Source organism: Squalius cephalus, assembly GCF_949319135.1.
Source record: "Squalius cephalus genome assembly, chromosome: 10".
Classification (NCBI taxonomy): domain Eukaryota; kingdom Metazoa; phylum Chordata; class Actinopteri; order Cypriniformes; family Leuciscidae; genus Squalius; species Squalius cephalus.
This window is the reverse complement of record NC_137131.1, coordinates 4,645,909-4,662,516: the sequence shown is the minus strand read 5'-3', so window position 1 is coordinate 4,662,516 and position 16,608 is coordinate 4,645,909. Positions and strand designations below refer to the sequence as shown.

Sequence of the window (16,608 nt, the reverse complement as noted above, 5' to 3'; positions counted from 1 at the left end):
TCCAGGTGCACAGGTGTGATGTAGTAATATGAGTGAATCTGTGCAGAAATGGACACAGTGTGTTCTGTCATAATGTTGAGCAAAATCAGTCTTTATCGAGCTCTAATGTGAGTTGCTCCAAAATAGGCCCAGACCACCTGTGTGTTTACATGTGCAATCAGTGCGCCACTCGCTGAGACACACCGCGCCACAGGACAGCAGCAGCAGCTTTCACATCCTGTGGATAACACATTTGTGAAGCGAGCTGACTTCACTCTCGCATTCTGTTTCAACTTTGGACTCAGAATGTAAGTTGGACCCAAGAAAGTACCAAACAAAAAAAATGTTCATGGTAATATTAGTAAATGACCATTGACACATTGATAAATAAATATTAATATTAATTATTTTCAATTAATAGAAAAAAATTGATCAATGTTAACTTTGAAAGACTTTTGAACAACTCAACAGGCTTTTTTTAATTGTTTAACTGAGTTTGGTTTCTAAATGCATGCTGAATTTCAATGATTTGAGGGAGCGGAGCATAGCCCTTAAATTCATCCTAATCCCCCCCCCTCCAGTTACAGGTTATGGTCACCACCCAACAGTTGAGAATATACCTGAATAGCACATCTGGTTTAATGGCACAGAATTATCGCTCTCTTCAGGTTTGTTACACAGTAATAAAATATTTTACACATTGAGTGTGTACGCAACATGACCGCACATTTGAAATGCATTGGTAAACCATTCAAATCTTTATAGTATGGCTTAATTCGAAATAGCATACTACTACTCAACTCTTATTATTTCTCCTATATCTTTATATGTCAGAAATAGCAAGAGTAATAGGTTCAGAATCAAATAACTGCCTATTGCTTACTACATAGCGCTGTATGTGTAACTGAGGCAAGCTAGTAAGAGCTGGGCAAGTAAACCTCACTCCCCTGGCCTCAAGAGGTGCACTAGCGACTAACGCAAGAGACTACTACGGTCTTTAGCGTCCTTGTTAGCACGCCCGCCTTCCATGCCGGAGACGCCAGTTCGAATCCCTCTCGGAGCGGGTCGAGTAGGACCGGTTACATTTGGTGCCGTGACACAGATGGGAGTGAAGTTTGGAGGGGGAAATTTAACGGATCCCGCTCGAAGCAGGTCGACTGCTTTTTTTTTTTAAACAGTATGCATAACAGAATGCGTTATGCAATGATATAAATTTAAAACATTACTCTGCTACATTTCTGTCAGGATTATTTTGTGAGTGGCATCTAAAATGGTTATTTTGATTTATTGATCCTTTTGATTGTCATCTTGTGCACAATGTGCTAAAAAAATAACTTGGCTTAAGCAGATATTATTGGCCACAATGGAAATGGAAGGTCAAGTAGAGTGCATTGCATTGTGGGATATAGCATCCCACGCAGTCTCCTGTATTATATACTCACATTGTAGTAAACGTCGAAAAATGAACACAGAAATAGAGTACCTATACTGCAGAAACTGCGGTCCAATTATTGTTAACTATTAAAAATATGTTCGGTAATTGAAATAAAGCTGAAATAAAAATATAAATTATTAAATGGAAAAACTTAACTTAAAGAATGAAAATTAAAAATGTTGCCTAATATTAATAAATACTATAATAAATAATACTAAAATAACACTGAGAAGGAGTAGCCTTTCCGAAAGTATGCTGACCATGTTTCTACCCTGAGTGTGCCCCGAAGATCAGCGCCCACAAAAATACAGGGAACAGTTGTGTCTGGCCTAATAATAATCAAATAATAAAGGGTTGATGATGGATAAATTACATGAGCATTGTTTTTTAACTGTTTCCCCTCTCTCTCTGCCATTACCTTCAACATTTACAGAGGTCATCACCTTGCAATCAGGTAGCTGGTGTGTGTGTGTGTTTCTTGTCATCAAACAGCGCAAAGTAATTAAATAGGTACCCAGGAGACACAATTCTCAAGCAGAACGAAATGAGGATGTCTCTGCCGATGTGTCCTTGTGACATCTTTGGTGGAACGGTAGAAGGAAGCGAGAGAAAGAAAGGGAGAGGTACGGCTGCATCTGGATGTTGAGCACTTGCTGATGTTGTGGGATTTGGGAGAGGAGCTAACATAAATCATTCCGGTGTAATTTGCGCTTACACTGGCTGTCTACAGTAAAGGTCGAGCACTCTCTCTCGGTCTCGCTCTTCATGTTGGTGATAGTGAAAAGCAAAGTAGGGAGGAGAAACTGTGGCTTTGTTTGTTGCTGTCTGAGGTGCAGATGTTTTAGTCTGGTCTCATTTGACAATGGTTCATCTTTGAGAGCCACTGTCCTCCTCTAGCACCACTCTCATCAGCACCATCTTTCCCCCTTCACATCTCTAGAAACTTCTTCAGCCGGAAGCTGCTCTTTTTTTATTATTCATTAGATTTTTTTTTTTTCTTGGCCCAATTCTTTCTGTGCTCTTGTGTTCCACAAATGTTGCTAAATTTAATTTATTAAATTTCTTTTTTAAATATTATATAGATTATTATCTATTGATCGATCTATCTATCTTCTTTCTTTCTTAGGCCAGAAACAAGTACACAAACATACATAGATACATAGACTGTGTGCACTCCTTCAGGCATCTATGTCATTTAACCAGATGTGCTACTATTTAGCTAGCTATATATATAATTTTTTTTTTTTTTTTTTTTTTTTTTGCATGATTCAAGTAGTTATTCTGTAACGAAATAAGTTGATCTGAAAACAAATTGACAGTTTGCACTTTGCAGTGCACTATACCGGTAATGCCCATGCCTGCTATAGCGCCTCTTGAGGTAATGCTGAGAATGCAGTGTATTGAGTTGTTGGTTACGTTCGGAAACCACGCTTGCATTGAAGCTTTGCATCATGGGCATAGAAGCGTGACATCCGAGCTTGGTCAGTCTCTATTAAGCACATTTAACTTTTATGTAGTAAACCTACATATTCACACTATGACTACAGAGAGCAGCAATGGCAACGAGATACATCCATAGACTGCAAAAGGATAGATCACACGCAAATTGTAAGGGCTGAGCTGAGCTTAGCTGGGTCTGTTATGCGTTAAACTTAACAATAAACACGTTGAAAATGCTTTATAAACGAGATATTTTAAAGTAGACTTTTATAAAGCAAATAAAAAAGTGAAAAACTACTCACCCTCTGCTTCAAAAGAGACATCCGCTGTTATCCGCCAAAATGCAGATTCGACACATGACAACTTCTTGCTTAACTGAGATTGGGGAGACGTTAGTAAGTTTGATTGGATTTATTAATTTATTTAGAAATTAACAATTCAACATTTATTAAAATATTTAAATTATATTTACTGCCTTTACTTTAGAGTTGAAAATATCATTTATTTGTTTAAAAAAAAAAGTAGCTTTAATTCCCGTTAAAATTCAAAGATGGCGCTGCTGTGAATAAGGTCTATGGTTTACATGTGTACTTCAGGATGTTTTGGGCCTGACACACACACAAAGGCAGCATATTGTGATTTTGTTTCGGTTTTGAAGTAGAAAGCAGTACATAACATTGGATTCACATGCTATTTGTCCACTGATAATTTGCTTGGACCATAGACTGTAAAAAAAGATAGGTCTGGACCTACAGGAAATATATCTTCACCAAATGGCTACGTTTACAGTAATGACTGAATTGGAACAACTGGTTTGCGCACACAAACATATTCACCCTAAAAATGCATATTACTCACAGACTGCACATCTCCACAGAATCATGTATCAGACTGACCTAGAAAACAGGAAAGCCATCATCATCCTCTGCCGCCTCAAAGAGCTCAAAGGAATGTAGCCGCCACCTGCCCTTGACATAAGCAAAGCACATTATGATCATAGAGCTCCATTGGTTTTATATATTATATATATATATATATAAATATATATATATGTAATAGTATTGTTACTGTTGAAAATGTTTCAGCAGTATCAGAAGAAATTGGGCTATTTAGGAAGATGCCTTGCAGTCCAAGTGTTATTCACAGCAGATGCTATATGTCTCACAAACACCTGCAAAGGCCACCGTCTCTTGTTCCTGTAGTAACCTCATTTGTTGGTGCCTGCTCACCTACTGGGTTGGTTTTGAGCACATCCAAGGACACAGATGCATGCAGGCTGTCTCTATTTACCAGTGACTACCAGAGAGAGAAAAGCAAATAACGCAGCCAGCTGTTTACCACCGAGGGCCCAGTACCTGCTGGTATAAATGTGAATTAATTTTACCAGGACATGCTGAGTCAGAAAGCAATTTACAGATGACGTCCCACCACTATATATCTCTGGGAGGGCTGCGGGGCAGGCGTGTCTTATGGGATAAGCATTGACGATTTAGATCAAAGATGGATATGTATAAATAAATTCACCATATTGCCTTTAGGGGCTGCTGAATATTTCATTTTGTATTGATTATTCTTTGCATTGCAAAATCAAAATTGTGGTTTTGATAACAAATTGTATGGGATACTGTACTATCCTCACTATGTGTTTAATGTAGATTTATAAATTACAAGGCTCCATCATTTACTGCTGACATGCGATGAGTAAAACTACAAAATAGAAAATGCTAATGCAAGAAAAAAAATTCTCCATAACAAAATGACTATTGATTTCAGTTGCTAAAAAATGCTTAAATTCCTGTTTGATTTTATTCTGAATAACATGCACCGATGAATTCTTCACAATAAGACCAATAACATGCATTAATAAAGAAAATAGGGTTCATTTTCCTTAATTGCATCTCCTCTGGTGTTTCAGTCTATAAAGTATTTGATTGATTACAATTAAGGAATGGGCCAGTAATGATATCTGTATAATGACATTAAGTAATGATTTCAGGTTCAGTCTAGGTCTAGCATAGTTACTGCCTCTCTCTGTTTAACATTACCGTCTCAGGATGTGAACAAGTGACACACTTGACACACTTAGCCTGTCCTTCATCCTCCAGGTTTTAATGATTAGCCGAGGATATCAGACATGAAAGACACGACATCGTCCGCAGAGCCCCAATTTCTATATTAACTGGCAGCAGGCTGCTCCATTTTCAGCAATCTAGGTTGATGTGTACTGGAGGAAACCGATGGCACTCTTAAAACGAGTGCCAAGAACTTGTGGTTGGCAACTCCAGTGAGGAACAGAACAGAGAGTTTCTGCACAAGTCATCACATAATAAGTCTAAGCACTTGCATTTGTCAGATATAAGAATCAGATTATTTAAAAAATATAATACACAACGTGACATCAAATCTGATGATTTCATTTGTGCTAAGGAGGTTCTTCAGACTAACACCTGTTTTTTAATACACCTTGTCACATTTCGATTATTGTTTATTATTGTTTTTAAGTCAGATCTTTCATAGCATTTCATGCTCACCTTTTCCCCCTGTAAAATGCTGAAGTGCAACTAATGCAACAACACTCTGATCTTCAAATTAAAAAAAAATACAAGCATGTGAAAGCATTATGCACATATTCATTACACAATATTTTTTAAAGTTGTAAATAAAACAAGGATTATTGGAGTACATTTTACAAGAAAATACCATTTAATTCTTTCTACATCCAAATTTCCCATTTAATTTGAGGTTACTTGCCATTTCTTTGTATTTATTTGTGAAATGTACTAGTAATTTTCAGGGGGAAAATATCAAATTAAAAACTAATTTGCAGTTTTTTATTATTTTGTGAAGTAAATATTGAGTTGCACCCTTTGTTGCAGCTGCAGGTGCAAAGGATTATGAGAAATACAAAGTCCTGTCATTAAACACAAGATGGCGCAGGCTGATAGGTCCTTAACGCCTTTTCGGGCCGAACTTTTAAGGCCCGATTACAGCTCTAGTCTGAATGTCTGCTCTGCAGCAGCAGTGTAGCAGATCTATTTTGCCAAGACCAGACATATCAACATTGTCATATCCATTATTATGCCAAACAATCCGAGAGTTGTCTTGACAGAAATGGTCAAAAAAAAAAAAAAAAAAAATCAGTAACATATGCCAAAAAAAGCCATATGCTTCGACTGAAATGTAAGCCATTAATCAGCAATGCGCTAACACCGATTCCAAATGTAGAAAGTAACACCCTGGCAACCAATCAGAACACTCAAGCAACTGCATAGCAACGTGTTGACAACCACAGTGATTGAGTTTTGCATTAACAGGCACAATTCTCTTTTCTTCAGAAAATCTAGTTTCTCATCCACGTTCCATGCAAATATGCTATATGCCATTCTGCTGTGCTTCACTCCTTCCTTTGAATTGTTTGGCTGTCAGTAATTTGTGTTAATTTCTAACAAGGGAGTGATTAGGAGCTAAAAATGGCATGCTAGCATAAAAGCTATATCATGTGCTAGTATAGTTCTGTTCTCTCTCCATGGCATGCATAGTAAAGAATCTCCACCTCTCTCCATTGTGTAGCTGAACAATTCATGTCTGCTATTGTCCAAAACTATTATGTTCGTGCGTCTTCTGAGGCTTGAATACAACCAAGAGGAAAAAAGACTAAAGTGAAAAGTCTGCTTAGACCACTAGCATCATCCACAATAGGCCTACTTCATAACTGGATTTGTACTTCTTCTAAGGAAAATGTGAGGGTTATTTGACTGTGCAAAAGCCACTGCCACAATGCGATGGTGTTGTGAATGGGTTCCAGGATGTTGCTAAATGGATGTTAAGGTATTCAGAGTGGATTTAGTGCATTATTATGTGGCTGCCAGAGAAACTAGTGTGCAGCCATCTTTAGAATTTTGTCTTTGAACTTCGTTTTTGCGGTAGTTATGTATATTTCAATGGCATGGCTGTTGAAGAGTAATTAGCTGGCGAAGTGGATTTACTTATTGCAGAGTTACTGAAAGTTATCATGAGCATTGTAATGTTTGAAGCGGATGGCATATCAAATGTCAGTAGACCGGGAAGATTTTAAAACGAGAGGTTCATTCATAAATCAGTAAGATATTACCTTCATAATGTGGAAATACAAACCGGAAGACAGAACACAACGAGCGCCATGCGGAAAAGGGGCGGGGCTACATGTGTGTGTGTATATATATTAGATTTGAACTTAGGCCTACATTTAGGCTTGAACTCAAACTTGAATGAAAATTAAGATAAAAATATAAAAATAAAAGCTAATTCAAATATGAATAAATATTATAATATATAGGTAATACTAATATAACACGGGTTTGTGTTCCTAACCCTGAATAGCTTTTGTGCAGAGCTTTCATTAACAACAGCAACAACAACACATAGAGGCGTACTTTGTCTTTGATTTATGAATAGGTAACCAAGTCAGCATCAACACATCCTTCCATTGCTTAACAAATAAATCTGCTTGAACATGCCTTAAGCAGGTCTGTATAGATTTCCCTGGAGACTCGAAGCTATTGATATTATTCTCAAGTCCCTTCAGGGAACACAGACTCGTCACTGTACAGCAGCCAGCCTCTTTTGTGCTGGATTCTTTTTTTTAGGTTTATTTCAAGACATTTCCATGCATTAGGCTTTAAAAAGAACTGTTTTCCCCTCATTTATATACATCTACTAATTTTAGACATTTGGCTTCAGAATGTGTTGTTGATGGGTATTTAAAAGATAAGCTTAAATTATTAATGAGCGTTCATAATAATAAAGAGCTATTTTAAAAATGACCATGTTCAGTTATTCCATGCTGTCTTTTTTCACTCATCTGGGTTGCTGTCCCAAAATAACCCATCCTCATTTTGGGTCTGAGTCATATATGATATAGCATCGCTGAAAAGCTTTCAATTGGTCGCATGAAACATTCTTTCACATTGCAGTATCTGTTTAATTGAACAATAAGTTCCCAAATACAGGAGAAAATAAATCAAATTTGGTTACACTAGTTTGTTGTAGGCCTACGAGCGGATGACTGAGAATGTTGTAATTTCTCATATGCATGCATAAAATTACAAAGAGGACATTGTTCGCAAAAAATATGCATTAAGGAAGGTTTACTTGCGTGCTTGTGTGAAAGGTTAAAGGCCATCTTGAACATTGCAATTCTAAATTAATGAAGTGAATGATAATTGATTGCCTGATAGAAACTTTTTTTCTGCAGATAATCACAAAACCATTAATATTATTGATTATATGATCCGTTATAATTGATAAGTCATGTGCATGAAAACAATCCCAGCTATCAGAGACTCCAACAATTTATTTCAGTAACATTCTTAGAAGATTCGTTCAGAGTGCCGTCTTTAATAATTATCTCAAAATTTTAGCATAAACACATTATTTATACATAATAATGGAAAGTTTTAGTTGGACATTCATTTAATGTTTTTTAAATGTTACTACTTGTTGCAGAACATTCACATATTCAAAAGTAACAGTTGCACTTTATTTTACAGTATGTGCACTTACAGTGTAGTTACCTAAGTACTGGTTAATAAACTATGGGTTAAGGCAATTTTTTTTATTATAAAAATTTGACGTTTTGAATGTTGAGAGAACATATAGAAATAATGTTTTCATAACTTAATTGGAACATTTGCTAAATGTTCTGAGAATATTTTTTTTTCTAAGATACATAAATGATATAAAAAAAATCTGTCAAATACAAGATTGCAGCTTAAATTCAAAAGGTCTTTGCATGCTTATTTTAAATTATACACATATCAAAGCTCTAGCTGAGGTTGAACACAATACAGAAATATCTTCAACATAATTTTCATATATCATCAGACTCGATTATTATGCATGATGCGATAGCATGTATGAATGCAAATATTAACAAATGAAAAGGTTATGTGTCTTCTGTCTTGACATCATACATTAAAAAGATGACCAAGATACTAACAAATGGCATTTGCCATTAAGCAGTAATTGCATTGAAATTGCTCCTGGAGCAACTTCATATTTTTCAAGGGGCAAATTGCTGCTAGAGTAGATTGTGATCTTAGCAATGCTCTCATTTCGAATTCACGGCCACTTTGGGGTTAAACTGGCAAACTTTATTCTGTCTGAGAATGTATTTGTAGATTGTAACATTTTGTTTAACAAAAGCAACTATACCAACCTGCCCTTCTGTAGAGAGATCTACACTACACCCTTCTGGTGACTTCTGTGCATGACAAGATCTGGCAGGATTGATTTGCGTTTCAATGTTATAAAACTCTGGGTTTAAAGGGATAGTTCATCAAAAAATTCAGATATTTTGAGAAATGTTGGTAACCACACAGTTGATGGTCCCCATTGACTACCATAGTATGGAGAAAAAAAATACTATGGAAGCCATAAACTGTTTGGTTACCGACATTCTTCAAAATATTTTCTTTTGTGTTCAGCAGAAGAAAGAAACTCATACAGGTTTGGAACAACTTGAGGGTGAATAAATGATGACAGAATTTCCATTTTTTGGGTGAACTATCCCTTTAACTGGGTTGTCTTATATTTTTGGCCTATTTAAAATAAGTTGAAAATGTCTTTGTTATCATTGTACTTCAACAAAGATGCATAAGACTAAATCTTGATGGCCAAATAATTCTAGAGAATCTGTTGATGTATAAATTATTGATCCTGAAGTGTTTGTATGTAAAAAGTTATGAAAATAAGGAATCAATAAGATTCTGCACTATTTCCAAGTCACGATTCTGAGACATCGATCACTTGACTTTTCCCTATCAAAGTACAATAAGCTCTTCTGAATATTATCAAATCAATTTTTTGGCCTATTTTAGCATATCTATTTATTTTGTTACATTATTACTTATTTTTTATTATTAATTTAACTCTTACTGTTTTCTTATTTTTATTAAATGGCTTTTTATATTGTTTTATATACTCTTTCTGACGTGAATCACTTTGAGCTGCATTGTATGTGTGGAAAGTGCTAGCGACTAAACAAATCAAAAGTAGGCCCTACTAATAAATATTCAATAGGCCTACTCATAAATACCATTAACGAAAGCAGAAATAAGAGATTGTCTCTCAAAGGCCTTGTACTTGTTTTAGAATAAATGTGCATTGGAGGAATCATGCGCATTATCAGACAGTCTGAGTGGAGTAAACATCTTCTTCTTCTGTTATTATTAATCTCACAAGTGAACCCAGACGTTCTGACGATTCCATTTCGAATTCAGCAAGCTGTCGAGCGCCTCCTGGCAACGGTTGCTATGGTGACTAACTACGTCACGCACGACTTCGGTTACCATGGTCCTTGTGACGTGAGGGACCGTGTAAAACAGTGTAGGAAACCCCGGATAGCGGTTACCATGGATACCGGCGGGGGGAGGGGTGGAGTTTAGAGGAAGCGGAAGTGTCAGCGCAGGCGGAAGTGGTACTGCCCTGAATACCCCGAGCAGCGAAACGGAGGACAGCTTGATACTCCCATCGTTAACAGACACAAATCAGGACTCGAAATATATTTAACTGTGAGTTACATTGCCCATTATGGCCGCTCGTGTGATATTATGAATATTAGAGATGCATTTTGCTGTATTGTTGCTCATGTAAGCCCCCCTCATCATTGTCAATGGCGGAAGGTGTCTATTGTGGTTTGGGGCTGGGTACAAGGACTTAGGCCGAGGCGGGCGATGAATAACGATTACTGCCGATTTATTACCGATTGCGTCCGATTTATACTAGAAGCGCGCGGTTCCCGTACTTTCATTATATAATAGCTTAATCAAAGTACCATAGCGCGGAACAGCCCTCATCTGCACGGGAGGAATGACCAGCGGCTCCCGCGTCTATTCAGCGTCTGGCCGTCGTGAAAGCTAACCGGCTAACCAGCCAATGGTAATATACACTAGAGGAGTAAAGCGCTTGCCTGTGAATTACGGTTACCAACGGTCAAATTTAATTTGCCGCGAATAATCGGAGCGTTCGATTAAATTCCACAAGGGAATGTGAGCGTGAGAGAGAGAGAGAGGGCGTTGCATTGGTGGCTAAAGCTGTTAGCTCGAGCGGAGAGCCTTGAATATGCTGCAGTGCAGTATTAGCAAGGTTAGGCGCTTAATACGGCTCAAATTCGTAGTTTTACTATTTTCTTAAACGCATTCAACTTAATTTATTGATACAATAGTGGATTGGGATCATATAAAATCGCGAAACAATCGCCTCAAAGGATGGCGGACTCGTCGTCAGGACGCGTCGTGAGGGCCTATGTAAATAAATTTAGTTCGACACTAGCTGATGTCATCTACTACCTGAGCAAACTACGCATTTTAACTAGTACTCCGGCCCCCGTCGGTCGTATTAACCAACCGAAGAGCAAGCTCACGCAGGTGGGTTGGTCTCCAGGAGCTGGACGGGCTGTGTGTACTCGCCTGACACCGTTACCTGCGGTTCGGGTTCAGGACTCAGGCGGAGACATCAACGCCCAGGGCGTTGGCACTTACACATGTATTGATAGCTGACAGAGTTGGAATTCCCACTATGACCTGCTAAAATCACGATTCCTATTCGTATTCTATGACCTTGCACAAAGGTAGACGGATAAATGTCTTATTAAGTAGGAGTCAGAGACACCTGAGGTTAGAATAGGCGATTTGAGTTGTACTTTGACCAGTTGTAATATGCAGAGGTGGATATAGACCACTGGATGTTTTAGAAATAATGGTTTTTGACCTACTTTTTAAAAATTGGATTATATTGGTCTTAGTGCAGTATGAGCTAAATATGACCTGAATAATTGTCATTTGGTGCAAAGAACAAATGGAAAACACTTGAAAAGCAAAGACCAGGTAAAACTTGTTATGGAGGTCAACATGTATTTGTTATTGGACAAGAAATTTGTCTTTTAGGTTAAGTACTATTAATACCATTATTTATGGTTTAGCCTGGTTTATGATGCATACAGTTATTTTTAAAAGATGATCATGCATTATATGGCACAATAAAAAACCCCAAACTGCTTCTGTATTTCTTAGAAATTGAAAAGAAATTTAAAGATATATAATGATGAGCATTCTTATGGTGGGATGTTTTTATTTTTGACTCAAAAAAAAAAAAAAGATGCATCATACCAAAGTTCAAGTTTGGTGAATTTTAGTCATAGCGAAAATACATTTGATCAGTTTTATGTTTCAACTTTTATTTTGGTGTGCTCTTTGAATTCAATTCAATGCTGCATTATTTTGAGGTCTGATGTAATTTTGCCATCCTAAACTAGCGAAAACTGCATTTTGTCAAAGTCAGCTAATCAATCTTAAGGACGCTCTGTATAACTAGCCTTGTTCAGATGATGATGTTGTATTGTCATACTTTCAATAAGTGTTATAACCTCAAATGGGATTTTACTGATAATGTTTACGATGATTCAGTAATGAATGCATGTAGATAAACTGACAGTCAGTGAATGAATGACGTACCAATGAAACATGCCACATCATAACTGTGCCTTTGAACTCTTACATAATCATTTATTAGCCTTAAATATGACTTAAAAAGACCCAAATGTAATAATAGTATCTGGTGCAGGTCAAAATAGGTACCAACTTGAAGGTTGACCTCTTTACAACAAAAGGAGGTCAGCCAACCTCTCTAAGTAATACCAATCTTGACTTATTTTTATTATATGCTTACAGGCACCAGGGGCAGGATAATGCGCTAAACTAATCAAACCGTTAACTCACCAGCAACGTGCATTTTATCATCTAATTGTGAATTTTTTCCCCCCTACTTTTGTAGTTGCATCATGGACAAGAGCGACCTAGTGCAGAAGGCTAAACTCGCTGAGCAGGCGGAGCGCTATGATGACATGGCTGCGTCCATGAAGGCCGTCACGGAGGGCGGCGTTGAGCTTTCCAACGAAGAGCGCAACCTGCTCTCCGTGGCCTACAAGAACGTGGTGGGCGCCCGCCGCTCGTCCTGGCGCGTGATCTCCAGCATCGAGCAGAAAACGGAGGGCAATGAGAAGAAACAGCAGATGGCGCGCGAATACCGTGAGAAGATCGAGGCTGAGCTTCAGGACATCTGCAACGACGTGCTGGTGAGAGACAGACATGTGAATCTGAGAGTTACAAGGAAGAAAACATAAACATTTGCCAATTCTAGAAGTCCCGCATAGATTTAATTTGTTAGAATTACAGCTGAATAAAAAACATTTCACTGTAATAATGTCTGTTTTGTCATATTAATATTAGTGGTGTTTCAAAACTTAGTGAGCTGCAGCGTTTTAAGGCATTATAGCAATGAAGTGCTTTTAAAGAATGGCTCTTTTTAGCCACAATTTGTGTGCAATGTATATTTAGCTTTTTAGCATACTGTCTCGTCTCTCTTACTGCCTTTTGTGTCAGAATTGTTGTCAAGTCATTGTTTCATGTGCAAAGCTTTAAATGAATGAAGCAGTATTTCAAATGTTTCAAATCAACCACTTAATATGTTTGTTTTCAGTTATAAAGCATGTCACTACGTTTATGTATCATGTCACTATACGTTTTTTACGTTCAGAGCAAAAGTCGATTTATTCAATTGTGTTTGTAATATGAAACATCGATTTGGATGGATCCATAAATGTACACTTGACTTTACCTTTAAGAATGTTGATTTTCCTCTTTCTGATGGCTAATGATTTTCTTTTTATTAATGTAATTTTAATGTTCATGGCTTGATGTCGGCCTTTCCTCTGTTCTCTCAGGGTCTCCTGGAGAAGTACCTCATTCCCAACGCTAGCCAGGCAGAGAGCAAAGTCTTCTACCTGAAAATGAAAGGAGACTACTACAGATACCTGTCCGAGGTGGCAGCCGGAGAATCAAAGAAAAGTGAGCTAATTTTAGTTATAAAGCAAAAAATGATGTTGCTTAAAATAGTGATTCATCTGTCATTAGGGGTGAAGATAGTTTAACGTATAAAGATGGGAACTGATAATGCTGCAGCATAAAGTCATGTCCTAAGAATGAATAATTAGATGCTAGCTAAAGAAAAGGCATTAAAACACTCAGGCTGTGATGCTAGCGGTCATGGATTTGATTTGATGTTTTCTATCAAATTACAGCCACAGTGGACAACTCTCAGAAGGCTTACCAGGATGCATTTGAGATCAGCAAGAAGGAAATGCAGCCAACACACCCCATCAGGCTGGGACTAGCGCTGAACTTCTCCGTGTTTTACTATGAAATCCTCAACACCCCAGAGCAGGCCTGCAGTTTGGCAAAGACGGTTAGACAATTATCTTGTTTGACTTTGTTTTGAGTACATGCAATGTGATATTTCCTCTTTCATCTCGTCTTATTTATGCAACATTCTGTGAGTATCTTCAAAAAGCGTTTCAGAACGTGAAACTAAATGAGTTTATACTGAATACTCGAGTGTGCATTTCCAGTGTACAGGAAGACAACAGACCCTGACCCTCATGTTTTCCTTCACCTTAGGCTTTTGATGAGGCGATTGCTGAGCTGGACACCTTGAACGAGGACTCTTACAAAGACAGCACCCTGATCATGCAGTTACTAAGGGACAACCTCACTGTAAGTTTGGCCAGTTTTATAGGTATAGACAGGGCCCAAAATGAACACTCGCTTCAAATTAACAATGCAAAATGAATATGGACTCTATAGATTACTTGTAGTTTAAATCTTTAAACTTAAAGAATGATGGTCTGAGCTGTGCTAATGTGACATTTAAACGTCTTTTGTGACTCGCACAACTTCTAACGACAATTTTGTGTAGGATGTTTTATCTAGTATAAAGGTTTTTAATCTGGAATACGATGTGGTGTGAAACATGCATAGAATTTTGCTAGCATTAGGCAACCAAAAATATATTAGAAACAAAATTTGCTTGTTATTTGCTTGTAATGCATGGAAAATAGGGGTCCAAAAGTCCACTAATATGAATAAATATTTAATATTATGCCATTGGTAGGTGTGGTAAAAATGTTTAATTTTGAAACCTTTTTCTTTCTCTTTCTGCAGCTGTGGACATCAGAAAACCAGGGTGATGAGGGGGATGCTGGCGAGGGCGAGAACTAAAGGCGTTGCACTTCACTGTTAAATCCACCTACACTCTTTATCTTACACATATACAGCCCATAATTCCCTGCTCCATCCAATCCACCTCACCTTTATCCACCTTTCTGTATGACGAGCAGCATGAATTGTACCTGACCTACAAGTTTGTACCCCTGACGCCTCGAGTGGCTGGGTAACGTTTGGTTTTTTCCAAGGCTGACTTGTCTCAAACATGTCTGTTCGTGTATTTCCCCCCCAGATGAGGGAAAATGGTTGAATAGTGGAAACGGTTTCCATCTTTTTTTCCCTTCCTAAAATCCCTCCTAACATTTTTAAAAGGTATATGTTCTCTGGTCTAGCAGGTTATAATGCATTATAGTGTCCTCCACCCATTTTCCCTTCTCTGTCTTTTCTCTCCCAATAGTGTACTGGCGATTGCTGGTTTTATTCAAAAGGTTATTAAACTGTCCATTAATTTAACAAACACTGTGATGTTTAGTTTTTCCTCCTGGATAAATTGTGTTTAATGGAAATCGGAACGGTTTCAGTACGAGTAGCAGTACAATTCTGTTGCGATCTCATACAGAAGGGATAAAAACAGGCTGTATTGTGACACTGACTAACATGCATTACTATTATTGCTGTCATGTGCATAATTTTATTTTGCATACATGGCTAAAGACGACAAAAGGAACCGGAGGTTTGCCATTCCATGTCTGTTCAGTTTTAAGTTAAAGACATTCCATCAGTATGTGACGTTTAACGATTACAGACCTTTTATGAACAAACTGGAGAGTTTCCTATAATGTGCTGTCAAGAAGGCAGTCAACATAAAGGTGCTGTTTGACATCAGTAAACAATTTTCCTGGTTTGTTCTGTATGTTTTTTTTTTCCCCTCCCTTTTGCATAATATTGACCACCCCGCCATTTAATAAAGATGTACAATTGTAAACATTATAGAGGTAATTATAAATTTGTCTTAAAAACTAAATGTTGTCAACTTGCATGCAAAAAAAAACTTTTTTTATTCAACCCTCTTTACGAACGACGAAGCTTGATTTGATGTTTCCCTCTTCAAATGATATCAGTGTAATTCAGGAGGAGTTTTGGGGCCTTAGACTGACTTAGAGCTTTACGACTCCTCTTTCCTTTTAAGAGATGAGTTTCTGTAAGACCTTAGCAGTTCAAACTGAGAAATTCTGGATTTAACTTGAATTTTGTGCAGGAAAGTGCCGCAGACCAGTGGAGGCTTCGAAGTCTTGGCCCAAAGTCAGTGAAACGCAAGACGAGGTCAGATTTGGCAAATAGTTGAAGGACCCTGATCATTACTAGGGAGGCAGCCACTCATTCAGTGTCACAATACACAGTGTCACATCACCATAACATTCCACGTAGGTGTAGAACTCATCTGTCTCGAGCTGAAGACAATGTTCATGCACTGAAGACAAAATCTCTTTTTCTCTCCCCTTAGCTGAACAAATGGCAGTTATTCTACGCTTGATTACAAAAAAAAAAAAAATACAGTAGTGAATGTGGAGCCGAGCCTGTCTGTATATCTGGTATCTCCAATTGCTTTGTTTTTACTGACCAGTATTCTGCCTAAAGTTAGCTTCTGTGACGGTTTCATTGCTTAGCGCGCACGTGGTTGTGAAAATTTAGACTAGCTTAAGGGAAAAAAATTAC

General features: G+C 37.6%; 2 protein-coding genes across 2 annotated transcripts in view; one reads left to right on the top strand and one right to left on the bottom strand.

Annotated features, from left to right (window-relative positions):
• rims4 (regulating synaptic membrane exocytosis 4) overlaps positions 1–3,231 on the bottom strand; it is a 45,631-nt gene extending 42,400 nt beyond the window's left edge. Inside the window, exon 1 of the mRNA XM_079884213.1 lies at positions 3,157–3,231. The gene's annotated coding sequence lies outside the window, so the exon portion shown is untranslated. The remainder of the gene's footprint in view (positions 1–3,156) is intronic.
• Positions 3,232–10,257: 7,026 nt separating this feature from the next.
• ywhaba (tyrosine 3-monooxygenase/tryptophan 5-monooxygenase activation protein, beta polypeptide a) lies at positions 10,258–16,240 on the top strand. The gene is made up of 6 exons (XM_079883783.1): positions 10,258–10,404; positions 12,665–12,965; positions 13,614–13,737; positions 13,971–14,134; positions 14,347–14,442; positions 14,890–16,240. The coding sequence occupies exons 2-6, from the start codon at positions 12,672–12,674 to the stop codon at positions 14,944–14,946; spliced, it is 735 nt and encodes a 244-aa protein (XP_079739909.1). The 5' UTR covers positions 10,258–10,404; positions 12,665–12,671; the 3' UTR covers positions 14,947–16,240.
• Positions 16,241–16,608: the final 368 nt, after the last annotated feature.

Excerpts from the sequence above, each read along its gene's own strand:
- ywhaba (XM_079883783.1), top strand. The coding sequence starts at position 12,672 with ATGGACAAGAGCGACCTAGTGCAGAAGGCTAAACTCGCTGAGCAGGCG. Across the intron at positions 12,966-13,613 it reads ACATCTGCAACGACGTGCTG|GGTCTCCTGGAGAAGTACCT; the intron begins GTGAGAGACAGA and ends CTGTTCTCTCAG. Across the intron at positions 14,443-14,889 it reads TACTAAGGGACAACCTCACT|CTGTGGACATCAGAAAACCA; the intron begins GTAAGTTTGGCC and ends CTCTTTCTGCAG.